The 27,146-nt window shown below is 47.5% G+C and overlaps 1 protein-coding gene across 4 annotated transcripts in view; it reads left to right on the forward strand.

Moving 5' to 3' along the window:
• The window catches only part of MIS18BP1 (MIS18 binding protein 1), a 173,976-nt gene that overhangs the window by 54,596 nt on the left and 92,234 nt on the right, over nt 1–27,146 (forward strand). For all 4 annotated transcript variants that reach the window (XM_068110579.2, XM_068110581.2, XM_068110580.2 and 1 more), the window contains 2 exons: nt 488–1,454; nt 25,055–25,245. In XM_068110579.2, coding sequence (XP_067966680.2) covers nt 488–1,454; nt 25,055–25,245 — 1,158 coding nt within the window. The remainder of the gene's footprint in view (nt 1–487; nt 1,455–25,054; nt 25,246–27,146) is intronic.

The following is a 27,146-nucleotide window of genomic DNA, read 5'->3' on the forward strand; positions in this document are numbered from 1 at the left end:
CATTGGCCAAGAGCATTCTTCGGTACACGGCATAACTGCTCGCAGTTCTTTATAGTTCTTTTTGTTTATTGTTATTATTTTTCTATTTTACTGGAGTGAGGCTCATGGAAGAGCAAGGTCTTCTGCAGCATCCATTCCCATTGCAGTGTTGGTAGCATTTGCTGCATATTGATGCATGGTTATCCTATGTGCATGTAGGTTGTGAACATTAAATATCCCATGTTTTCTCTCAAAACGGATGTTTCAAACCAAATTTGGCATCAAATGAGATGATATTTAAATTGTTTATGAAAAGGATGTGGATGTTAGCTTGTATTTATTTGATGATCAATAGAAGATGAATGAAGTAATAAATTATTTTAACGATTTGACACATCACAGGCATATAATGAGCCAAATGGCCTCAATTGCCCTAATTTTATTGTTTATGCATCTTTGAAATTATTTGTTTTTTGACAAGTTAACCTTGTGGTGCCATTTCTGGCAGGTGTCACAGAAATGAGGAGTAAAAGAAGCTGCAAGCAGACCTGCGATACAACATCAAAAGGGAATGAATCCCCAAAATCCCCAGTAAAACTTTCTGAACACCTCATGAGTAAAACTTTGTCTGTTGAAGAGAACACACACAAGAAGCCATCACTACCTGAGAAAGATGCAATTGATCATGGCCTTTACGTAGTTCTAACACCACATTGCACAACAAATGACATCCAACAAAAGTGCAAAAATTATAACCTTACTGTCTCAGGTACAACGACGGAGCCACGACATGCAATCCTGGAATCTGGTTTGCCCCAGAACCAACCACCAACGGACTCTGGGTCCAAGCAAAATGAAAAAGACTCGTTTGATCCACTGCATAATATGAACTGCATGACAAATGATGAACAGAAAGAACTTAAAAAGGAAAATGACAAGTATGTTTATATTTGCAGTGAAAATGAGAAAAGCCCTGAACATGTTATGATGACCAGGTCAAGGAAGAAGCAACTACAGCAGATTGACCCTCCAGACCATGTTGATTACATTCCCAGCAATGGTACTGACAAAATGCATGTTAGAAATACAAAGAGGAAAATGATGAAGGCAGTTGATCAGAAGAATGACCAGAATACTGGACAGTTGAAAGAGATAGACCAACTGAGGCAACTTAAAGATCATCCAAAATGTCAGCATGAGTTTATTCCCTTCACAAAGACAAATATTGTGAATGACAGCAACAGCAGCAAAAGTCATGGTAACAACAGGATAATATCTGTAAAGAATAATATACAGAGGAAGGTGCATTCAGTGGGAAGAAGCAAACACCAGCAACACCTCATGAGTAAATGTTCACGAGGTGTATTGGATGAAGATGACAAAGGAAATGATGCTGATGTTCATCAAGACACAGCAAAAGGCGACCAAGATCATGTGGTTCCTTGGGCAAAGAAGGAGCTGGAGGGGTTGAAAAAGTAAGTGATACTGTCTCTGTGCCTCTGTTTCTGTCTCTATATGTATACAATATTCTTTATTTATATATATATATATATATATATATATTTATACATATATATATATATATATATATATATATATATTGTTGCGGAGATGAGGACTGTATTTTTTTGATTGTGTTGTATTGTGGTAAATTGGTGATGATTATTGTTTATTCTGCGCCCCCCTACCTCCGGAGCTGTGTAAAGGTGAAAGGGCATCCCATAATTAGCCCACAAGCATACACGTCAGCCAAATAATAGAATACCTCTGTTTGATAGTTATCTCTTATTATGTGTTTTTAGAGTAAGGCTGTGTCTCCCATTAATTGAAATACTCCATTGCACCAGTGAAAGAGATAGATTCCCTTCATTCCCACTCCCAACACTTCCATTCCCCCCTTTTCGTCAATTGCAATTCGCATTGCCAACTGCATGTTGGGCGGTTTTCCCTTCATCTGCCATTGACCACGAGGCAGGGTTGGGGAAGAAAGGCGGGTCCCCACCTCGTCAGAGAGGGGAGGAGTGAGCCAGCCCCACTCGACCAACCATGAACAAGGGGTTTGGCTTGAGAGGGCGGGGAGAGAACGTTTGGGGGAGGTTCGAAAAGGTTGAGGGGCGGGGCCTATATAACCCACGGCGGGGGTGTTCCCCAGAGATGCACTTTGAGTTGAGACAAGGAGGGACGAAAAAGAGCTGGGTCATCAGAGCAAGAGCGCGTAAGGAGGAGAGAACCCGTCACGCCAGACCCCCCCACCAGCGCATCGGCTCCACCAAGCAGCTCCGACCCGTGATCCCGCGCACACGACAGGCCCGGTGGCATCAGCGGCCGTCGAGGTCCAGCCCGACGTCCCGTGCGGGATCAAGCTCCAGCCAGCTCCGTGCCGTCCCCCCCCCCCCCCCCCTCCAGCCACACACCTCCTTCCAGCAATCCACTCTGCAATTCCCCGCGTGAGTCAGTGTCTTTGGTTGTTCTGTCCTGGGAATAAGTTAAGTCTGTATAACTATAAGCTAGTATTTGCACTGTGTCACCTGCGTCTTATGTGTTGTAAATAAACCTTGATTGCTCCTTTTTGCTTGTGTAAATAATAAATCCCATTACTCGTCTGTACGTCTTCCCGTTTTATTCCTTTTCCTCTTTGCATTGCGTCGTTTTCGTCTTTTCCCTCATTGAGCAGCTGCGGTGCGATCCGGCCAACGTTTGGGCGCTATCGGGTTCTAATCGGGGAGTAACTGTTCGGACGCGGTAATACCAACCGCTCGGTAAAATAACATCTTTAAACCGCGATCTGTAACAATTGGTGTCAGGAGTGGGATTCGGGGCCCGAACCAAATTTTTAAAACATCTAGGAAAAAATTTGGTCAAAATTTGGAGCGGCCGAAATTTGTTTTGTTTTACAAAACCCGAATTTTGAAATCGCGCCATGGCTGGTCAAGGCGACGGGATGCCGGTGGGAGAGATAGACGGGGTAGAATCGACCCAGGACCTCGGGGAAATGTATGTGGAGGAAAGGGAGGAGGAGAGCAATGAGGTGGTTGAGGGTGTATCAGACGCACAAAATGGCGCTCTCGCGCACGAGGTTTCAGCCGCGCAAAGAGGCGCCTCGCACGAGCGCGCGGTAGCCGAGCCCGCTGTATCAGCGGGCTTTAACATGCAGCAGTTCATGGCACGGTTTAGCGAATACATGGCACAGTCGAAGTGCGACAACGAAAAAAGAGCCAGGGAAATGGAGAAAATGGAAAACAGAATGGGGGAGCGACTAGGAAATCAAATCGGGGAATTAGACAAGAAATTTGGGAAGTTAGACAATAATTTTGAGGAGTTAGACAAGAAATTTGGGAAGTTAGACAATAATTTTGAGGGGTTAGACAACGGGATAAAAGAGGTGCAAAATGGGTTAATGGGGTTAGAAAATAGGATGGAGGACAAATTGCGGGAAATAGGGGAACAATCTGCCCGGGAAAATCAAACGAATGGGGAACCAGATAGAGGAGGTAAAAATCGGGGTAGAAACCAAATTGGATGCTCAGAGGGATGAATTGGGACAGATGAGGGTGGCATCTACAAAAGAGATGGAGGAGATACGACGAGGTGTAAGTGAGGAGGTTTCGGGGCTACGCGAGGAGGTAAAGCGAGGTGAGAAGCGTATGGAGAAAGAGGTGAGAAATAATACGGCAAAGTTACAAGGGGGAATAGAAGATCTGACGGAGGAGGTGGAACAGCTGACAGAGGGACAAACGAAGTTAGTGGAGCAGGTTCAAAGGAACACTGCAGTACTCGGAGGGTTAAGGGCGACACAAAAAGAAATTAAAAATGACTTGATAGCGACACAGAGGCAATGTCAGATGGTGCGTGAGGAACTGACAATGAGGGTGGACGAGGTGACAGAGATAATGGAGACAAAGGACCGAGAGGTGAGGATGCACATAGAGACGGTCACGGTAGCCTTAGAGGACGAACTTGAGGAGACGCACCGAGGAATAAAAGAGGTGAAGCGAAAATTAGAGGAAGTGGAAGAAGAGGTGAGTGAAATTAAGAAGGGACGGACAGAAACTAAAAGAGAAATCCAGGAGGAGGTGATGGAATATGTGCAAGGTCGGTGCTCAACTCATAATGTGATGCTCACTAACCAAATAAAGAGTTTGCAGGTGGCAAAGGAGGTGCGGAGACGAGGTACGGAGGTGAGTGGCAATGTATATGATGTGAGGAAAGCTTCAGTCGGCTTGGGGATTGGTTTGGATCCGGGTGTTCGTGAAAGGCCGTTGGTGAAGTGTGCGACAGGTCTGGTGTGCGAAAAACGAGGTGTGCGAGAATGTCCGACCATGGGGTGTGTGAGGAAAAAGGGCACGCCGAGGAGTGAGTGTGCCGTCAAGAGTGAGTTGGGCGAAGCGCGTGTGCGAGGGGGTACATGGAAGCGCGGTGTGGTGAGTGTTACGGAGGAAGTAACGAAAGAGTGTGCGCAAGAGGATGCGCGAGAAAGGTGTGTAACGGACAGGTGCATGGGGAAAGAGTGCGCTGTCAAGAGTGAAGGAGAATGCACGCCTGTGGTGAGAGTTACAGAGGATGTAACGAAAGAGTGTGCGTGAGAGGATGCGCGAGGAAGGTGTGTAACGGACAGGTGCATGAGGAAAGAGTGCGCTGTCGAGAGTAAGGGTGAGTGCGTTGTCAAGAGTGGTGGTGAGAATAGTGAGAGTGGCACGGAGCGTGAGTTGGTTGTGACAGGTGAGCGAGGATGTACACCTGAAATGGAAGGATGCACACCTGGAATGGTAGAGCGTGAGTGGGAATGCACGCTGGAATTGGTAGTGAGGCACGTGGTTGGGTGTGCGAGTGAGAGCACACCTGTGATGGTCACAGAGGAGGTGACCGAGGAGGGGGCGCGAAGAGGTGTGTTGGTGAGGTGTGCGAGCGACGAATGTGTGCCAAGGTGTTCGGTGGTCAGGTGTGTGACCAAGTCTGTGAGTGGAATGAGTGTACCTGGGTGTGTAAGGAAAGGTACGAGGAGCATGGGAACAGCTGGAGGTATGAGCAAGAAAGGGGTAGCGTATGCTTGTAAGCATCCAGGTGAGGCATCGACGGTAACCGGGTTAGAGGTTAGAACGACTTATAGCCGAATCGGGCCCTCGGTGCGCGTCAGGCAGCTTCGCGTGCCGCGAGGACCAGCGGGGATCCGAACCACGGCGGTTTCAAAAGAACCGCCGTACGCGATCCACGCTGTGCCTCGCTTGGAACGGCCGCGTCCGGGCTCCACTAGGCGGAGCGGGCAGCCTGATAGGAAGGGTCGTCATGGCGACCACTTTCTATTGAGACGTGCCGGCAGGTCGAGATCGGGACATTGGATGGCTCCACGCCGAGGTGGTTCGTGGGATCTCGGCCCGGGTAAGCCCCCGTCCCTGCCACGAATGCGGGACGTATCCAGCCGCTGGCACAAAACAACCCGTATTCATTGCTCGGCTGTACGAAGCCGGGCTGTAGACGTGAATTGGCGCACCGAGAGGATGTAATAAGTAGACGGGTGATGAGGATAGTGTTTTGGCCCCGAAATTAGAAAAAAGCAAAATTTGATGATGGTACGGTGATTCACAGTAAATGGCAAGTTTTTGATTTGTTGGAATTTGGTAAGCAAAATTTATAGTAAGAGATGCCCCATGTGATGGGATGGCAAATCCACCATCCCTCACAGATGTGGGGGCAAATGCGCTATAGTTTATGGGGTGTATGGCAGTGAAAACTAGCCCGGGTGGGTTAGGTTATATTGTGTGTAGGGATCTAGAAGAGATGACATTAGGTGACGTTAAGGTTAGTTAGTGACAAGGATACCTGTAGAGGGGACGCAGGTAGATTAGTGTGGATGATAATGACGTGGGAGCGCAATAGTTTAAAGGGACGACTGGGAAGCGCAAGTTTCAGAGGGGAGTAGTTAGATGAGATGATGCCGTGTGGTTGAAGATTGAACAGGTGTGATTGCACAGGTGTGCAACTGAACAGGTGTATGGAGCAGAGGATGAGTGAGTGATGATGATGGGTATTGTGATGACCAAATGGTCCAGGAAGAAAGGAGGGTGCAGGTGGCACCAGGTGTGAGGGCACAGGTGTGCAACAACAGGTATGGAGAATGGTAGTGTGGAATAAATGGTATGGAGTATTGGAATGGATGGTCGTGGAGTGAGTATGGTGGAAATTGTGGAGTGGAGTGGATGGTGCGAAGGTGTGAATGGGGGAAGAGTGGACCCCCATCACGGATACCCGGGGCGGGTAGTGTAAGTGTTAGGTAGAGGGTACAGGTAAATTGTGGTTGGATATTGGCATCTGTGGTGCGGGTGAAAGAATGGTCTGTGGATGGGTGCATTAGTGTTGTGGAAATGGCTGGGCGTGTAGCCTGTTAGTGTGTGTAGTTGGTTTGGGCACTCCACCACTGTGAGGATGTCGGCCAGGTGAGGCCGCAGGTGGGCTCTGGGAGCCGGTAGTTGTGGATGGGGCCCGAGGATCCGGAGGACGGACCCGGGTAGCCCAGTGCCAGAGGGCACCAAGGGGTGACAGAGCCAGGAGAGGGCCTTCCCCAGTTAGTTAGGTTAGGGTGAGGAGCTAGGTAAGCTCGGGTGGCAACTGCAGTGGTGGAGGTGTGCAGGTGGGTAGACCTGCTGGGAGAGCTACACGTCGCAGCCCAGAAATTGTGCGAAGGCACCGGGAGAGGAATCGGGGGAGTGAGACCCCAAATTGAGAAGCACCACAGTTTGGTCAATGGGAATTGGTTTTTAGAACCCATAGTGTAAGTTGGCCAATGGATTGGCAGGGAGTGACCCCGGGTAGTGTAAAGTGTGTTAAAGTCATTTAGAGGATAGTTAGGAAGAAGGATCTCCTCGCACCATCTGCATCCACTCACCTGAGGTGACAGGTACTCCACACCATGCCATGTTTTAATTATTTTTTACTGTGCAAATGTTTGGATTGTGAGACGCATCATGACGTGGGTGTGACATTGTGCTTGATATTCCATCTCTCCCTCCTTATGAGGATTGATGACGAATTGGGTGATGGCAAATTTTGGATAGAGGGATTGTGGTGACGAATTTGGTATAGAGGAAATATGGGGAAGACGTGACAGTAGTGACGAATTTGTAAATGGGTAGATTTTGTAAATATGGGGTAAGGGCAAGGGTAGTGTAGGTGACAGGGGGGTGACGTACGGTAGGGACGAGCTTTCTCACTTCGCCCTCCGTACGCATTTCGCCTTGCATTGCCTTATTGACGTGTACCCTTGTGACCTTACCCCTCGCTCATTTGTCTTTCCCCTTTTGTCTCTCACATGACCTGTGCGCCGTGGGGCGCCGAGGGGAGCGTGCGTGGGTCGGCCATTGTGCGCCCGAAATTCCCAGAACCAGCTGTCTGCATCGATGCACCACATCATGGACCACATGTCTGTGGCCGAGCACCACTTATGGACCCCATGGGTTGGGGCATGGCCCCTCTGCTGGCACCGGCCATGAGGGCCCGAAATCTTGCTGGCGGACCTTGGCCACAGGGCACCGATGCCCCACAGGTGAACCACACGTAGTCGGCCCCTGTGGGCCATAAATAAAATAAAAACGGACACGTTAGGTGCATTCTTTTATTGCAAATAGGCCGCCAGCAAGGGAAGATGACAACACCAGGAAAATAATAATAACCAGCAGAGGGAGCCGAAGAGCAAGAGATCACCTGCAGGGTTAGGGGTTGTTGGTTTATTTTTATTGATGAACAATGGTAACTGCACCGATTGGTGCTTGAGGGTGCTTGTATTGGTGCGTTTTTGGGTGCGTTCATGGTGCGTCGATGCAGAGCAGACTGTCTCGCCCCCAGAAAGAACAATCACAGGTCCTGGGTTAGTTTTGTAAATAAAAATAACGTCATTGTAAATAATGCTTCCCACCGTCAGTGTATAGTTTGAAGACCATTCCGCAATTCGGTTAACTGTGGGCGTAAGTCTGTTAGGCAGGGTGCAATGGAGCAGCGGGACACATTTATTTATGTTTTAAAACTGTCGCACTCAGGGTCAGGTTAAAAGTAGAGGGAACTACACCTACGTGTCACACTAAATAAAAGTTGTAGGCCCGGGACGTGCCTAAGAGGAGGAGGGTGCAGTGTTGCGGAGATGAGGACTGTATTTTTTTGATTGTGTTGTATTGTGGTAAATTGGTGATGATTATTGTTTATTCTGCGCCCCCCTACCTCCGGAGCTGTGTAAAGGTGAAAGGGCATCCCATAATTAGTCCACAAGCATACACGTCAGCCAAATAATAGAATACCTCTGTTTGATAGTTATCTCTTATTATGTGTTTTTAGAGTAAGGCTGTGTCTCCCATTAATTGAAATACTCCATTGCACCAGTGAAAGAGATAGATTCCCTTCATTCCCACTCCCAACACTTCCATTCCCCCCTTTTCGTCAATTGCAATTCGCATTGCCAACTGCATGTTGGGCGGTTTTCCCTTCATCCGCCATTGACCACGAGGCAGGGTTGGGGAAGAAAGGCGGGTCCCCACCCTCGTCAGAGAGGGGAGGAGTGAGCCAGCCCCACTCGACCAACCATGAACAAGGGGTTTGGCTTGAGAGGGCGGGGAGAGAACGTTTGGGGGAGGTTCGAAAAGGTTGAGGGGCGGGGCCTATATAACCCACGGCGGGGGTGTTCTCCAGAGATGCACTTTGAGTTGAGACAAGGAGGGACGAAAAAGAGCTGGGTCATCAGAGCAAGAGCGCGTAAGGAGGAGAGAACCCGTCACGCCAGACCCCCCCACCAGCGCATCGGCTCCACCAAGCAGCTCCGACCCGTGATCCCGCGCACATGACAGGCCCGATGGCATCAGCGGCCGTCGAGGTCCAGCCCGACGTCCCGTGCGGGATCAAGCTCCAGCCAGCTCCGTGCCGTCCCCCCCCCCCCCCCCCCCCTCCAGCCACACACCTCCTTCCAGCAATCCACTCTGCAATTCCCCGCGTGAGTCAGTGTCTTTGGTTGTTCTGTCCTGGGAATAAGTTAAGTCTGTATAACTATAAGCTAGTATTTGCACTGTGTCACCTGCGTCTTATGTGTTGTAAATAAACCTTGATTGCTCCTTTTTGCTTGTGTAAATAATAAATCCCATTACTCGTCTGTACGTCTTCCCGTTTTATTCCTTTTCCTCTTTGCATTGCGTCGTTTTCGTCTTTTCCCTCATTGAGCAGCTGCGGTGCGATCCGGCCAACGTTTGGGCGCTATCGGGTTCTAATCGGGGAGTAACTGTTCGGACGCGGTAATACCAACCGCTCGGTAAAATAACATCTTTAAACCGCGATCTGTTACAATATATATATATATATATATATATATATATATATATATATATATATATATATATATATATATATATACAGTGGAACCTTGACTTACGAGTTTAATTCGTTCCGTGACCGAGCTCGTAACTCAAATTGCTCGTATCTCAAATCAAATTTCCCCATTGAAATGCATTGAAATGCTATTAATCCGTTCCAGCCCGCCAAAAACCACACCAATTTTTTTTTTAATATACAGTATATATAAAAATATCTCGCGCTTTATATTTCACCTGTATGCAGCATACAAGTTGGCAGGATGGCCTGGACTGGAGGTACGCACACTTGACTCTAAAGTCTAAACTGTCCAGCCTGGGTTTGAATCCCGACCCAGCTATAACCTGTCATGGGTGAATCACAGGCAGGGTGTGTACCGCTAAACTGGGCGCCCCGTTTGCGTCCCATTAGTTGTTGGATGTTAAGGATCTCACCGTGTTTTCCACAAAGAGAAGGCGAGCTATCGCCGGCACTCTGAACAAGTTGTGGCCTGGCATGGCATGAACATGAAAACATGAACATGAACATGAAATGTTCGACATGAACATGAAATTTTCCGAAATAACCAAAATGCGAAAACTAAAATGCATCGCTATACGACAGAGATACGTACTGTACTTGAACGGCAAGATAACCACGTGACCAGAACCTACCTGGCGGCGTAAACTCGAAATAACCAAAATGCGAAAACTAAAATGCATCGCTATACGACAGAGATACGTACTGTACTTGAACGGCAAGATAACCACGTGACCAGAACCTACCTGGCGGTGTAAACTCGAAATAACCAAAATGCGAAAACTAAAATGCATCGCTATACGACAGAGATACGTACTGTACTTGAACGGCAAGATAACCACGTGACCAGAACCTACCTGGCGGCGTGAACTCGAAATAACCAAAATGCGAAAACTAAAATGCAGTGCTATACGACAGAGATACGTACTGTACGTGCACGGCAAGATAACCACGTGACCGGGTGGCGAAAGCTCGTAACTCGGATCTCGGCTCGCATCTCAAAGCAATAAACTGCCGGAGCGACGGCTCGTATCTCGAAAAACTCGTAAGTTGGGGCACTCGTAAGTCAAGGTTCCACTGTATATATATATATATTGTTGTGGATTTGAGAATTGTTGTGGTTTTTTTTTTGTATTGTTGTAAGGGTAATGAATTCTTGTAAGTATCTCCGTTTGGTGTGTAAAGGTCAAAGGTCGTCCTCCTTAGTTACTCCATATACATACACGTAGCCAATCATATATCCTTCTAAACAGTTATCTCCTTCGTCTTTGTAGTTTAAGGCTCTGTTCCCACTAGATAACACTGCTTTGCATCGAATTGAAACAAGATAGATTCCCTTTCATTCCCATTCCCAAAGCCTCCATATCCCAAAAGCATCCATTGCCAACTGCATTGGGCGGTTTTCTTCATCCCAAAACTCCATTGAGCACGCGGTCAGCTCGGGGAAAAAAGGCGTGATCTCCACCTCGTCATAGAGGGGAGGAGTGAGCCAGCCCCGAACAACCAACCATGTACAAGGGGTTTGGCTTGAGAGGGCGGAGAGAGAACGCTCGGGGAGGTTCGCAAAGGTTCGAGGGTGTGGCCTATATAACCCGCGGCCCGACGCCCCCACCAGAGATGAGCAAGGGAGCCCCACGAGCAGTTCTGCAGGGAGAGAACCCGTCACGCACCGCCCCCACGAGAGAGATGCGGCAGATGGGAAATGAGCTTTGAGTCCACCACGCAGCTTTGAATCCACCACGCAGCTTTGAGACCACGCAGCTTCGACCCGCTGCTACGCGGGAACCAGATATCGGTGGCATCGGTGGCCGTCGAGGTCCAGCCCGACGTCCCGTGCAGGATCAAGCTCCAGCCAGCGTCCAGCTGAACCTTCCTCTCCTTCCAGCCATTCGTTCCTGCCTCCATTCCCCATTCGTGTGAGTTTGATTGTCGTCTGTTTTGTGTGTCTTGTCCTGGGTTAAGTAAGACTGTTTATAGGTAAGCTAATATTTGCACTGTGTCTTCTTACTCCTTCTGTCTTTATTTTATTATTCTTCCTCCTTACTTGGTTTATTTTTGACTTGTAAATAATAGTAATAAATCATATTTGTTCTTCTTACTTTTGTCTTCTTCTTCTTCTTCACATCTGTTTCGTCCTTGTCTTTTCCCTCATTGAATACCTGTGGCGCGATTTTGGCCAACGTTTAAGGATCGGGTTTAGTTTCTGTTAAATGGTTCGTGCCTCGGTTGCTAAACCGCTCGGCAATTAACATCTGTCCGCGGACGCGAACGGGGTTGCGCACCTGCCTTTCCGGAGGGAGCTGTGCAGCGTCAGGGACCACGTCGGCCAGTCATAGACGAGGGGATTAATCCCCCCTCGATAAGGGGAACAGAGGCCGACGTTGGGTTCCGCAACAATTGGTGTCAGGAGTGTCGGATTCGGACCTGAAGCGCGCTTAGCGCGCTCAAATTACGAGAGGCCCAAAATTTTATTTTATAATATCCTAAATTTAAAATCGTGCCATGGATGGTCAAGGCGATCAGGTGCCGGTGGGAGAGATAGAAGGGTTAGAGTCGACCCAGGACCCCAGGGAAGTGTATATGGGGAGATGGAGGAGGAGAGAAATGAGGATGTGGTTGAGGGGGTATCAGGTGCACAAGATGACGCCCTCGCGCACGTGGTTGGAGCGGCACAAAATGGCGCCTCGCACATGGCTGCGGCGGCCGCTCCCGCTGCACAAGTGGGAGGGATTGACATGCAGGCCCTCATTGCGCAGCTGCAGGCAGCTGTACAGATGAGTATGGGGAGCCAAATTGAGCGATTGGGAGGCCAAATTGAAGGGATGGAAAGCAGAATGAGGGACGAAGCAAGGGGTACCAGTGAACGTTTAGACAATAAATTTGAGGGTTTAGACAGCAAATTTGAGGGTTTAGACAGCAAATTTGAGGGTTTAGACAGCAAATTTGAGGGTTTAGACAGTAAAATTGAGGGTTTAGACAGTAAATTTGAGGGTATAGACAACAAATTTGAGGGGTTAGACAACGGGATAAAAGGGGTGAAGAATGGGTTAACGGGGTTAGAAAACACCATGGAAGGCAAATTGAGGAAAAAAGGGGAGCAATCGGCCCGGGAAATTAAACAAATGGGAGATAAGATAGAGGAGGTGAAAATCGGGTTAGAAACTAAATTGGATGCCCAGAGGAATGATTTGGAGCAGATGAGGGTAGCATCTACCAAAGAGATGGGAGAAATGGGGGAGGAGATCAGACGAGGTGTGGGCGAGGAGTTCGCGGGGGTACGCGAGGAGGTAAAGCGAGGTGAGGAGCGTATGGAGAAAGGTGAGGAATAATACGGCTAGGTTACAGGGGGGCATAGAGGACCTGACACGGGGAGTAGAGCAGCTGACAGTGGGACAAAAGGAATTAGTGGAGCAGGTGGAGAAGAACACTGCGGTAATCGGGGGGTTAAAGGCAACGCAGAAGGAGATAAAGAACGAACTCATAGCGACAAAGAGGGAATGTCGGATGGTACATGAGGGGTTGACGAAGAGGTTGGACGAGGTAACGGAGGCAATGGAGACAAAAGAACGGGAGGTGAGGACGCACATAGAGACGACTAAGGTGGCCTTAGAGGAAGAAATTGAGGGGGCGCACTGGGAAATGAAGGAAGTGAAACAAAAATTGGAGGATGTGGAAGAGGGGGTGAGTGAAATTAAGAAGAGACGGAGGGAAACTAAGAGGGAGATAAAGGAGGAAGTAATGGAATATGTGCAAGGTCTGTGCTCAAATCATGAATATGTGCTCACCAACCAAGTAAAGAGTTTGCAGGTGGCGGAAGAGGAGCGACGACGAGGTGCCAAGGTGAGTGGAGATTCTCGGAAATGTATATGGTGTGAGGGGAGATTCAGTCGGCTTGGGTGTTGATTTAGACCCGGGTGTTCGTGAGAGGCCGCTGGTGAAGTGTGCGACAGGTACCGAGTGTGAAGGAGGAGGTGTGCGAGGAGGTCCGACTATGGGGTGTGTGAGGAAAAAGGGCGCGCCGAGGAGTGAGTGTGCTGTCGAGAGTGAGTTGGTGCTAGCGCGTGTGCAGGGGGGCACATGGAAGTGCGTAATGGGGAGTGTTACAGGGGATGTAACGGAAGAATGCACACCTGTGGTGAGTGTTACGGAGGGTGTAACGGGAGAGTGTGCACAAGAGGATGCGCGAAAAAGGTGTGTAACCGAGGAGTGCATGATTACAGAGTGCGCTGTCGAGAGTAAGGGTGAAGACGCGACCGAGTGTGGTGGTGAGAGCAGTGAGAGTGACACGGAGCACGAGTTGGTTGTGGCAGGTGAGAGAGGAAGTACACCTGGAATGGAAGGATGTACACCTGGAATGAAAGGATGCACACTTGAGTTGGAAGTGGAGCACGTGATTGGGTGTGCGGAGGAGAGCACACCCGTGGTTGTCACAGAGAATGTGACCGAGGAGTGGGCGCGAAGAGGTGTGTTGGTGAGGTGTGCGAACGATGAGTGTGTGCTAAGGTGTGCGGTGGTCAGGTGTGTGACAAAGTCTGTGAGTGGAATGAGTGTACCTGGGTGTTGTGTAAGAGAAGGTGCAATGACGGAGAGCACGGAGACAGCTGGATGTGTGAGCAAGGAACGGAACGCGGGGTGTGAGCATGCAAGTGGAGCATCGACGTTAAACGGGATAGCTGTTAGATCGACTTGAAGCCGAAGCGAGCCCTCGGTTCGTGCCGGGTGTTGTGCGCTGCGGGAACCAGCGGGGATCGTAACCACAGCGGTTTCAAAGGAACCGCCGTACGGGATCCACGCCGGGCCTCGCTCCGAACGGTCGCGCCCGTGCGCCGTTCGGCGGAGTGGGCGGCCCGGTCGGAAGGGTCGTCACGGCGACCCCTTGTGGTTGAGGCGTTCCGGCAGGGCGAGATCGGGCCATCGGACGGCTCCGTGCCGAGATGGTGCGTGGAATCTCGGCCCGGGTAAGCCCCCTTCCCTGCACCGAATGCCGGACGAATCCAACCGCCGGCAACAAACCACCCGCATTCATTGCTCGGCTTTGCGAAGCCGAGCTTTGGAAATGAATTGGCGCACCGAGAGGCTCAAGTGAGTAGACGTGTGAGGGTGGTAGCAGTAGCAAATTGGAAAAGCAAAATTTGATGATTGGAAAAAAAATTGATTGTCAGATTGATGATTGATAGAAGGATTGGCAGTGATTGGCAAAATTTTGATTGGTTGAAATTTGAGAGAAAAATTTATAGTGGAAGATGCCCGATGTGCAAGGATGGCCAATCCACCATCCCTCGCACAACGGGGGCACATGAGCAATAGCTATGGGGTTTATGGCAGTGAAAACTAGCCCGGGAGGGTTAGGATAAAGTGTGTAGGGATCTAGAGATTGACCATAGGTAACTGGAGATTTAAGTAGCGACATTGGACAGGTAGTGGGGACATAGAGAGGGTAGTTGGATTATAATGCGCAATAATGTAAGGGGCGACGGGGAAGCGCGAGTTTTAGCAGGGCACCAGGTAGATTAGATGATGCCGTGTGTGTGAGAGTCTTGATATCGAGCAAATGAGGAATTGCGGGGCAATGCTCGGGAGGTGATTGTGAGTAGTATTGAGCATGGAGGTGTATGGAGCAGTGCATGAGTGAGTAGTGGTGATTGTGTGTTGTGTTGACCAAATGGTCCAGGGAGGAAGGAGGGTGCAGGAAGCACCAGGTGTAGGCGTGATTGCACAGGTGTGCAAATACAGGTGTATGGAGAATGATTGTGTGGAATACATGGAGTATGGAATATATGGAGTATGGAATGGATGGTATGGAGTGAGTATGGTGGAAACTGTGGAGTGGAGTGGATGGTGCGAAGGTGTGTATGGGGAGGATGGACCCCATCACGAATACCCGGGGAGGGTAGTTTAAGAGTTAGGTCGAGGGTACAGGTAAATTGTGGTTGGATATTGGCATCTGTGGTGTGTGTGGAAGAATGGTGATTGGATGGGTGCATTAGTGACGTGGAAATGGCTGGGCGTGTGGCCTGTTAGTGTGTGTAGTTGAATGGGCACTCCGCCACTGTTAGGATGTCGGCCAGGTGAGGCCGCAGGTGGGCTCTGGGAGCCGTTAGAGTTGTGGATGGGGCCCGCGGATCCGGAGGACGGACCCGGGTAGCCCAGTGCCAGAGGGCACCGAGTGGGGAGAGCGCCAGAGGGCCTTCCCCAGGTAGATAGGTTAGGTTAAGGAGCAGGTAAGCTCGGAGGCAACTGCAGTGGTGGAGGTGTGCAGGTGGGTAGGCCTGCTGGGAGAGCCACACGACCCAGTCCTGAAATTGTGCAAAGGCACAGGGAGTTGAATCGGGGGAGTGAGACCCCAAATTGATGAAGCACCACAGTTTGGTCAATGGGAATTTGGTTCTTAAAACCGCATAGAGTAAGATTGCCAATGGATTGGCAGGGAAGACCCCGGGTAGTGTAAAGTGTATTAAAGTCATTTAGAGGATAGTTAGGATTAAGAATCTCCTCACACCATCTACATCCACTCACCTGAGGTAACAGGACTCCACACCATGCCATGTTGTTGTGATTTTTCTGTGCAAATGTTTGGGATGTGGGACGCATCATGATGTGGGTGAGACATTGTGCTGATGTTCCATCTCTCCCTCCTTATGAGGATTGATGATGAATTGGTGATGGCAAATTTGGATTAGAGGGATTGTTATGACGAATTTGGTATAGGGGAAATATGGGGAAGACGAGACAGTAGTGACGAATTGGTAAGGGTGTAGATTTTGTAAATATGGGGTAAGGGCAAGGGTAGAGTAGGTAACAGGGGGGGTGACGTACGGTAGGGACGAGCTTTTCTCCGCTCAGTCTCCAGACGCACCTCACCTTGCATTGCCTTTATTGATGTGTACCCTTGTGACCTTACCCCTCGCTCACCTGTCTTCTGTTCCCCTGTCTCCCACCCGAGGACTGTGCTCTCTGGGCACCGAGGGGAGCGTGCGGGAGTCCGCCATTGTGTGCCCGAACTCTCGCAACCACAGCTGCCTGCATCGATGCACCACTTATGGACCACATGTCTGTGGCTGAGCACCACTCATGGACCCCACGGGTTGGGGCATGGCCCCTCTGCTGGAACCGGCCATGATGGCCCAAGATCTTGCTTGCGGACCCGGTGAGGTGGCACCAAGCCCACAGGTGAACCACTCATAGCCGGCCCCTGTGGGCCATAAATAAAAAACGGACACATTTTGTGCATTTTTTTATATCCACCAAATAGGCCGCAACCAAGAAGAACAAGAAAGACAACATCTGGAAGAATAATGGCCAGCAGAGGGAGTCGAAGAGGAAGACCAGCACCAGGGGTTTGTTTATCTTTTATTATGAACTGTGGTGACTGTGCACTCCGGTGCGTTTTATGGTGCTGATTATTGGTGCTGGTGCGTCGATGCAGAGCAGGCTGTTTCTCCCCCCCCCCCCAACCCCCCCACCCCCAAAAGGAACAATCGCAGGTCCTGGGTTAGTTTTGTAAATACCAGCGTCAATTATAAATAATGCTCCCCACCGTAAATGTATAATTTCAAGACAATTCCGCAATTCGGTTAGCTGTGGGCGTAAATCTGTTAGGCATGGTGCAATGCAGCAGGGGGACATACTTATTTGTGTTTTAAAACTGTCACACTCAGGGTCAGGTTAAATGTAGAGGGAACTACACCTACGTGTCACACTAAAGTTAAAGTTTTATAGGCCCGAGCACGTGCCTAGAGGATGAGGGTGCAGTGTTGTGGATTTGAGAATTGTTGTGGTTTTTTTTTCGTATTGTTGTAAGGGTAATGAATTCTTGTAAATATCTCCGTTTGGTGTGGAAAGGTCAAAGGTCGTCCTCCTTAGTTACTCCATATACATACACGTAGCCAATCATATATCCTTCGAAACAGTTATCTCCTTAGTCTTTGTAGTTTAAGGCTCTGTTCCCACTAGTTAACACTGCATTGCATCGAATTGAAATAAGATAGATTCCCTTTCATTCCCATTCCCAAAGCCTCCATATCCCAAAAGTGTCCATTGCCAACTGCATTGGGCGGTTTTCTTCATCCCAAAACTCCATTGAGCACGCGGTCAGCTCGGGGAAGAAAGGCGTGATCTCCACCTCGTCATAGAGGGGAGGAGTGAGCCAGCCCCGAACAACCAACCAAGTACAAGGGGTTTGGCTTGAGAGGGCAGAGAGAGAACGCTCGGGGAGGTTCGCAAAGGTTCGAGGGTGTGGCCTATATAACCCGCGGCCCGACGCCTCCACCAGAGATGAGCAAGGGAGCCCCACGAGCAGTTCTGCAGATAGAGAACCCGTCACGCACCGCCCCCACGAGAGAGATGCGGCAGATGGGAAATGAGTTTTGAGTCCACCACGCAGCTTTGAATCCGCCACGCAGCTTTGAGACCACGCAGCTTCGACCCGCTGCTACGCGGGAACCAGATTACGGTGGCATCGGTGGCCGTCGAGGTCCAGCCCGACATCCCGTGCGGGATCAAGCTCCAGCCAGCGTCCAGCTGAACCTTCCTCTCCTTCCAGCCATTCGTTCCTGCCTCCATTCCCCATTCGTGTGAGTTTGATTGTCGTCTGTTTTGTGTGTCTTGTCCTGGGTTAAGTAAGACTGTTTATAGGTAAGCTAATATTTGCACTGTGTCTTCTTACTCCTTCTGTCTTTATTTTATTATTCTTCCTCCTTCCTTGGTTTCTTTTTGACTTGTAAATAATAGTAATAAATCATATTTGTTCTTCTTACTTTTGTCATCTTCTTCTTCTTCACATCCGTTTCGTCCTTGTCTTTTCCCTCATTGAATACCTGTGGTGCGATTTTGGCCAACGTTTAAGGATCGGTTTTAGTTTCTGTTAAATGGTTCGTGCCGCGGTTGCTAAACCGCTCGGCAATTAACATCTGTCCGCGGACGCGAACGGGGTTGCGCACCTGCCTTTCCGGAGGGAGCTGTGCAGCGTCAGGGACCACGTCGGCCAGTCATAGACGAGGGGATTAATCCCCCCTCGATAAGGGGAACAGAGGCCGACGTTGGGTTCCGCAACTATATATATATATATATTGTTACGGACCGCGGATTAGATGTTATTTTGACCGAGCGGTGGTGTAACCGCAGCCGAACAGTTATTCCCCGACTAAAACCCGATTCAACCCAAACGTTGGCCGTATCGCGCCGCAGCTATTCAATCGGGAAAAGACTAAGACGACTAATGCAAAGAGGAAAAGGAATAAGACGAGAAAAGGGTTGAGAATACTACTAAATTTATTTACTATTTACAGGCTCAAAATAACCAAGGAGAAGGAAAGATAATAAAATAATATACAGAAGCTTTTAGAGACACAGGGAAAATACTAGCTTATCTAACAGGCTTACTTACTACCCAGGACAGAACAAACAAAGACACTGACTCACGCGGGGAATTGCAGAGTGGCTTGCTGGAAGGAGGTGTGTGGCTGGAGGGGGAGGACGGCACGGAGCTGGCTGGAGCTGGATCCCGCACGGGACGTCGGGCTGGACCTCGACGGCCGCTGATGCCACCGAGCCTGTCGTGTGCGCGGGGTCACGGGTCGGAGCTGCTTGTCTCAGTAAAAGCGCCTCTGCTCTGACGACCCAGCTCTTTCTTTGGACTCAGTAAAAGCGCAACTCTCTGACGACCCAGCTCTTTCTTTGGACTCAGTAAAAGCGCAACTCTCTGACGACCCAGCTCTTTCTTTGGACTCAGTAAAAGCGCAACTCTCTGACTACCCAGCTCTTGTCTCCTCCCTCCTTGTCTCAACTCCTTGGGGAACGCCCCGCCGGCGGGTTATATAGGCCCCGCCCCTCAACCTTTGCGAACCTCCCCCAAACGCTCTTCCTCCGCCCTCTCAAACCAAATCCCTCGTGCTCAGTTGGTTGTTCGGGGCTGGCTCACTCCTCCCCTCTATGACGAGGTGGAGACACGCCTTTCTTCCCCAACCCTGCCTCGTGGCCAATGGCGGCAATTGGAGGGGATGTAATTGCCAATCGACGAAAGGGGGAATGGAGGTTTTTGGGAATGGGAATGAAGGGAATCTATCTCTTTTTCACTCGGTGCAATGGAGTATTATTCTAATGGAAGACAAGGCCTTACTCTAAAACACATAATAAGATATAAGCTACTGAACAAGGGTTTTATCGGGTCCTGCAATGTGGTGTTTATGGAATTAACTACCGAGACGCCCTTTTTATATTTACACAACTCCGGAGGCAGGGGGGGCCATATCCAAACAATGTTCATCACCATTTCCAATACAATACAATTTTAAAAATGCCATCCTCATATCCGCAACAATATATATATATATATATATATATATATATATATATATATATATATATATATATATATATATATATATATATATATACATATATATATATATATATATATATATATATACAGTGAAACCTTGACTTACGAGTGCACCAACTTACGAGTTTTCCGAGATACGAGCCGTCGCTCGGGCGGTTTATTGCTTTGAGATGCGAGCCGAGATCTGAGTTACGAGCTTACGCCACCCGCCACCAAGTGGGTTCCGGTCACGTGGTTATCTTGCCGTGCAAGCATCTCTGCCGTATATCGCTGCTGCTTTGTTTTCGCATTTTGGTTATTTTGGAGCTTACGCCACCCGCCACCAGGTGGGTTCAGGTCACGTGGTTATCTTGCCGTGCAAGCATCTCTGCCGTATATAGCTGCTGCTTTGTTTTCGCATTTTGGTTATTTTGGAAAATTTCTTAGTTTTAACCATGGGTCCTAAGAAATTGAGTGCCAAGGGCAGTACTGAGAAGAAGAAGAGGATGATGTGCTTGGATATAAAACACGCAATCGTCGAAAAACATGAGCGAGGTGTGCGTGTTGTCGACTTGGTGAGGCGGATGTGAAGGCAGCTGAAGATTTTATTATAACTTTTGCCGAACTGATAGAAGCCGAACGATACATCCCCCAGCAAATCTTCAACTGTGACAAGACAGGGCTCTTCTGGAAAAAGATGCCGAGGAGGACGTATATAACGGCAGAGGAGAAGAGCATGCCAGGCCACAACTTGTTCAGAGTGCCGGCGATAGCTCGCCTTCTCTTTGTGGAAAACACGGTGAGATCCTTAACATCCAACAACTAATGGGACGCAAACGGGGCGCCCAGTTTAGCGGTACACACATTGATGAATCACCCTGCCTGTGATTCACCCATGACAGGTTATAGCTGGGTCGGGATTCAAACCCAGGCTGGACAGTTTAGAGTCAAGTGTGCGTACCTCCAGTCCAGGCCATCCTGCCAACTTTTATGCTGCATACAGGTGAAATATAAAGCGCGAGATATTTTTATATATACTGTATATTTAAAAAAAAATTGGTGTGGTTTTTGGCGGGCTGGAACGGATTAATAGCATTTCAATGCATTTTAATGGGGAAATTTAATTTGAGAAACGAGCAAATTGAGTTTCGAGCTCTGTCACAGAACGAACTAAACTCGTAAGTCAAGGTTTCACTGTATATATATATATATATATATACGTCCTCCTCGGCATCTTTTTCCAGAAGAGCCCTGTCTCGTCACAGTTGAAGATTTGCTGGGGGATGTATCGTTCGGCTTCTATCAGTTCGGCAAAAGTTATAATAAAATCTTCAGCTGCCTTCACATCTGCCTCACCAAGTCGACAACACGCACACCTCGCTCATGTTTTTCGACGATTGCGTGTTTTATATCCAAGCACATCATCCTCTTCTTCAAAATAACCTTCAAAATAACGCTCCAAAATAACCAACATGCGAAAACAAAAACAAAACAGCAGCGGTATACGGCAGATATGCTTGCACGGCAAGATAACCACGTGACCGGAACCCACCTGGTGGCGGGTGGCGTAAACTCAAAATAACCAACATGCGAAAACAAAAATGCAGCGATATGCGGCAGAGATACTGTACTTGCACGGCAAGATAACCACGTGACCGGAACCCACCTGGTGGCGGGTGGCGTAAACTCACAATAACCAGCATGCGAAAACAAAAATGCAGCGATATACGGCAGAGATACTGTACTTGCACGGCAAGATAACCACGTGACCGGAACCCACCTGGTGGCGGGTGGCGTAAACTCAAAATAACCAACATGCGAAAACAAAAATGCAGCGATATACGGCAGAGATACTGTACTTGCACGGCAAGATAACCACGTGACCGGAACCCACCTGGTGGCGGGTGGCGTAAACTCAAAATAACCAACATGCGAAAACAAAAATGCAGCGATATACGGCAGAGATACTTGCACGGCAAGATAACCACGTGACCGGAACCCACCTGGTGGCGGGTGGCGAAAGCTCGTAACTCAAATCTTGGCTCGCATCTCAAAGCAATAAACCGCCCGAGCGACGGCTCGTATCTCGAAAAACTCGTAAGTTGGTGCACTCGTAAGTCAAGGTTCCACTGTATATATATATATATATATATATATATATATATATATATATATATATATATATATATATATATATATATATATATATATATATATATATATATATATGCCGGGAAGGGACTTAGAACTTGGGACTCAGAGGACTCAGAAAAAGGAGCAACGGATATATTTATTAGAACTCGTTTACACAAGCTTGCGGAAAACACAATGTTGCATGAAGCTCACAAAATGACCAACACTACAACAAGATGCTCTGAAAAGGTTTGAGAAGGGCTTCAATATATATAAGAAAGATAGGGGTGTGGTTTAACATCAGAACAGGAGACAAAGGGTGGACTCACATGGCCCCTACCTAAGTCCCTGTTTGTTCGATTAGTTTAAGGCAGTCCGAGGCCACTCAAGGGCCAATATCATAATCATTGAAGCTTGAAGGGAAATCATTGAGGTTTGAAGGGAAATCATTGAGGTTTGAAGGGAAAGAAGGAGATAAGGAGTAAAGCTGTCATCAAGACGGATGTTGAGAATATGGAGGAGTATAGCAACGTATAGCAACAATGCAACTATGGCGAGGCCACAGTATGAGAACAAACTCTGGATTCCAATAGGTAAAGAGATCAAGCCATTACAAGGCATACAATCACATAAAGTATATAATGCTTCAAAGGCATTTCAAACAACAAAGTAATGTAACAAAGAGTCCTTTGGTGGGAAAGTATGTTGGGAATGATCAGTCATACTGCAGCCAACATACAGGAAATTAGCAGAGGCCAGAAAGATAGCAAAGTGCAACCAAGGCCGAAGTATGGAGGAGGGGGGGATTGTGCCAACACAGGGCAAAGGTTTGTAAAGCATTTAACTTACTTTAAGAGTACAGCCAGCTTTCAAAGACATGGAAAGAATATAAGTATCAAAAGGATACAGTAAACAATCAAACCCAACATATAATTGGTTATACTTGGTCAAATGTAAAGACAACATCAAGGGGGAGGGGCTCATGCCCTACATATATATATATATATATATTATAATCTAATCTTAGTTCTCCAACCTAATGAGCGCACGCAGTGACGTCGCCACCACGTACGTACGTCGTACGCCTTGCCTGCCAAACTCCGGAGGAGCCATCTAGCAGTACGTAATTTTCGATCTTATTTCAGATACAATCACAAGTGCCTGCAAAAACTCACAGTTACCGACCTGGTTTCGCCCTTTTGGGGCTTCATCAGGGCAATGCAGCGAGTCCTGCCTACACTTATGAATCTGAAAACCTTTGGGTTTTATACCAGTCATTAGGCGACTCCCTACTATCAGTGGTGAACCGCCATTAGGGTATCCCATTCTCAGCCATTCATAATTTTGTTGCGGATCCCGGGTTTGTCGACGTACTAAGGGGAGTTTATTACCCGGCTCCTCTTCAAACTCCGGGTCCACAGGCCGCCGCCCGCGTAAACTCGTGATCGACGGGTTGCTAAGCAACTTCAACCGCCAACCTCCCAGCCACGCACCAAGGAGTTTGCTGGTCAAGGAATCCCAAATACCTTCAAGACATGCAGCCGAATAAATTTGGGGTTGAACCCCGCTTTCCACACACATTACGTGCCGAGCGGATTTACACTGTGTAGAAAGCGGCGTTACCTTGCGTGATTGTCGGGCCTGATTCAAGCCAAATTCAGTCTCGGATGATGCTAGGCCAATGGAGAAAAAAATGATCCGACCAGGTTTGAAAGAAACATGTACAACCTTTTATTTATAAGAGAAAGAGACGGAGAGGCAGCCTTATCAATTCTTACCTAATTAAACCAAACAGGCACCTTCACACACACAGGGAATGACACACACACACCGGTTATTCTCGTACCGATGTACGTGCAGGGACTGACTCGAGGGTGGCCGCAGCTGTGCGCAGCGCGCAGTTCGATCCTCGATCCGGACGTGCAGCTGGTGAAGTAAGGTCCAAAGGACGAACCGCCGCCTCGAAGTCAGCACGAACGACGAACTTCAGCGCAGGAACGACGACCCAGCTCGGATGAATTGCTGCGCAGGCAAGATGAACCAGCACGTCTGACAGCCAGCTTCGAGCAGAATCGTGGGGGAGATGAACACTTGCAGGTCGGCCGGATCAGGCAGAGAGGAAGGAGATCATGTGAGGACCATCAGCGAGGATCATCAGCGAGGATTCAGCAGCCAGGCAGGATTCTTCAGCGAGAGCATTCAGCAACCAAACAGCCAAGATTCAGCAACGAGCAAGCCAGCAAGGAACATCAATCAAACAGCCAAGCTGAAATGCGATGGGCATCGGCTTATATTGGGTGGCAAAAGCTCCCTAGAATGTTCAGTCCAGACCTGATTGGCTGTTTTGCCCATCCTCAATCTCTCATTGGTCAAAGTTTGCCGCCGCAAGTTGCTGAATGGGATACCTTAATGGCGGTTCACCACTGATAGTATGGAGTCACCTAATGACTGATATATATATATATATATATATACATACTGCACGGTATAGATAATGAGGATGTCCACTGGGACGCGGGTGAAACGTTGCCTGACATCGGATCTACTCTTGCTTGTTTAGTACCCCACGCTCGTGAAGCAGGATGTGAGGTTAAGCAATTAGTCGCGTACGTACATACATGTCTGAATTTTTTAAGAGCGTACATCAAAAACCTTTCAACAAAGGAAATTGAAACTTTACTATATGTTACATGACCGTTTGATAGAGTGCACATTTGAGCGTACATCAAAAACCATGCAACATTTGGAATCATTTTCATCGCTACAGCCTTTATTGTGCTCAGGTGGTGGATAAAAGCGAATAAGAAGTTCAATTTGCCGTTTTTAATGACCTCCTGATTTATACTTCAGCGATATATTCTGGCGCCTTTATCAGCCTTGGTAGTTATGAAAACTCTCAAGAAGGAGAATAAATGCTACTTTGTAAAGGCTTATGAATGTACTCAATAGCAGACTTTTCAAAGTATAATTTGTACACATTTACCTCAGAAGTGTAGATAGATGCAACTACAATTTTTTAAGACTGTGCAGGGTTAGTATTCTATGAATACCATCTAGTTACTAGAGTAGCAGAGTGGAGCCAGTTACTTTTTTGGTTGGATGCACCTTTTTCTAAAAAAAAAACAAAAAAAAAAAGTCATTGATCTTGCTGCTACTACTACTACTACTACTACTACTACTACTACTACTACTACTACTACCAATTACTACCAACACTACTATGTAGACCTGTATCAACTTCTATATCATGTATGTTCCTTTTGTCAGAGCTGTGCAGGCAGTGCCCACGGATGTGCTGAAACCCTGGGAGCAGGGAACCAGTTTGGCCAATGGTCGCGCTACTATGAAGTGGCAGCAGAACATTGTGTTTAAGGCCAAAACTCCAAAGAAAAAGCCCAAAGGTCCAGAGAAGAAGAAACCAAGGCTTACAAAATCCACCAAGAAAATGGCCAGTGGAGGTTTGTTCTCCTTGCCTTGTTCAAATAACTTTTCCAAAGAAAGAACCATTTTTATTTGGCCAATCACACTTGCATTACACTAATACCAGTCATTCATCCAATCTATCAGTTTATAAACTCGTGGAACAGGATGGTGGAGGAGGAGGGGGGAGAGGTGGAGGGGTGGAGACCGATCACTCAGTCGTTCATCCAATATATTACTTTATAAACTCTGGGAAGAAGGGGAAGGGGTTCTTTTTTAGGGGGAGGGGGTAGTTTGGCGATGATTAAGGCGAATAGAGAGCGAGGAATAACAAACATCAACAGCACATTCACCTTTTGACAAGATGCTCTCATAAACACTCATGATCATCTCATAAACATTTGACAAGACTCTCTCATGATCATTACACATTTCTCCAATTACCCTTCCATTCCCAAGCTACTGTACATACCAGTCCTACCAATGCTGTACCCTCTATTACCATTACTTCTTGGTACATATGATGCCACTTTAAAATTCTTTATTACCCTCGCCAGAGGAGAGGGTATTGCATTTGAGTCCGTTTGTTACTTGGCAAAAAAAATTTTTGACAAGTATGTTGATCACTCCGGCTTGTGTGTTTTGTGTGTGTTTGTGTGTTTGTCTGTCCGCTTACTTATAATTGCCTACAGGTCACGATTTTGAACCGATCTTCACGAAACTTCACCAAATGGTAGAGTTTATGGTCTGACAAAATCCTATATATTTTTGAGGTCAAAAGGTTATAGGCCAAAGGTCAACCACTTTTTTCAAATTTCTAAAATCCTCAATTTTCATCCAATTTACTTGGAATTTGAATGGGATTTTCATATCAGCTAAGTGAATTCAAACAACAACTATTTTTGAGGTCAACATAAGTCACAAGGTCAACATAGACCAAAGGTCAACTACTTTTTTCAAATTTCTAAAATCCTCAATTTTCATCCAATTCACTTGAAATTTGAAGAGGATTTGCACATCAGCTAACTGAATTCAACCACCAACTATTTTTGAGATCAACATAGGACAAAGGTCAACCACTTTTTTTGAACTTCTAAAATCCTCAATTTTCATCCGATTGACTTGAAATTTGAAAAGTATTTTCATATCGGCTTGCTGAAACCAACCACCAACTATTTTTGAGGTCAACATAGGCCAAAAGGTCAACATAGGCCAAATTTCCAAAAATTGTCAATTTTCATCCGATTCACTTAAACTTTGAAGACGATTTGCATATCAGGTCACTAAATTCAGCCACTAATTATTTTTGAGGTCAAAAGGATGCTCTAATGAGTGCCATTGTACTTTGTTCTGTTTTGCCAAGTGTCGCTCTGTGAGTGATTTTTAATTAGTTCGTTTATCTGTCTATCTGTTTGTTTGTTTGTTTGTTTTTCTGCACAGAATAAATATGATTTTCTCTGCAACCGTTGGTTCGATTGACAGGAAATTTTCACCATAGGTGCACCTGTTGAATTTTTTAGTGATAATTATGACATCATAGGTCAAATGGTACAGGCACCATCTTGGAAAAACCGAAAACTTTTGCACCTCTATATCTCCGAAAGCACTGCATAGAAAAAATTGAGACATGGCTAATTGTAAAGAACTCTCCATGGGGAATAAAATATGTTAATGATGATGTCATAGGTGCCTCCATTATGACGTCATAATTTGACAAGTACAAAACTTCATCCGATCAAGATGGAAATATCTTGAGCATCATCTCAGGATAAATTGGTGTAGGAAAAAAATAACGTTGACGTTATCGGTCACGTGGTTCAGTCCCCGTGTTTGTTTTAACACAAGCCTTAAAAAAAGACTGAAAACACATCCTGGTGACGGTCTGCAGTCTTTGATTGCTCTTTCTTGTTGTTGTTGTTGTTGCTGCTACTGCCTTCCA

Source organism: Myxine glutinosa, chromosome 3, assembly GCF_964187855.1.
Source record: "Myxine glutinosa chromosome 3, kmMyxGlut1.1, whole genome shotgun sequence".
Taxonomy (NCBI): Eukaryota; Metazoa; Chordata; class Myxini; order Myxiniformes; family Myxinidae; genus Myxine; species Myxine glutinosa.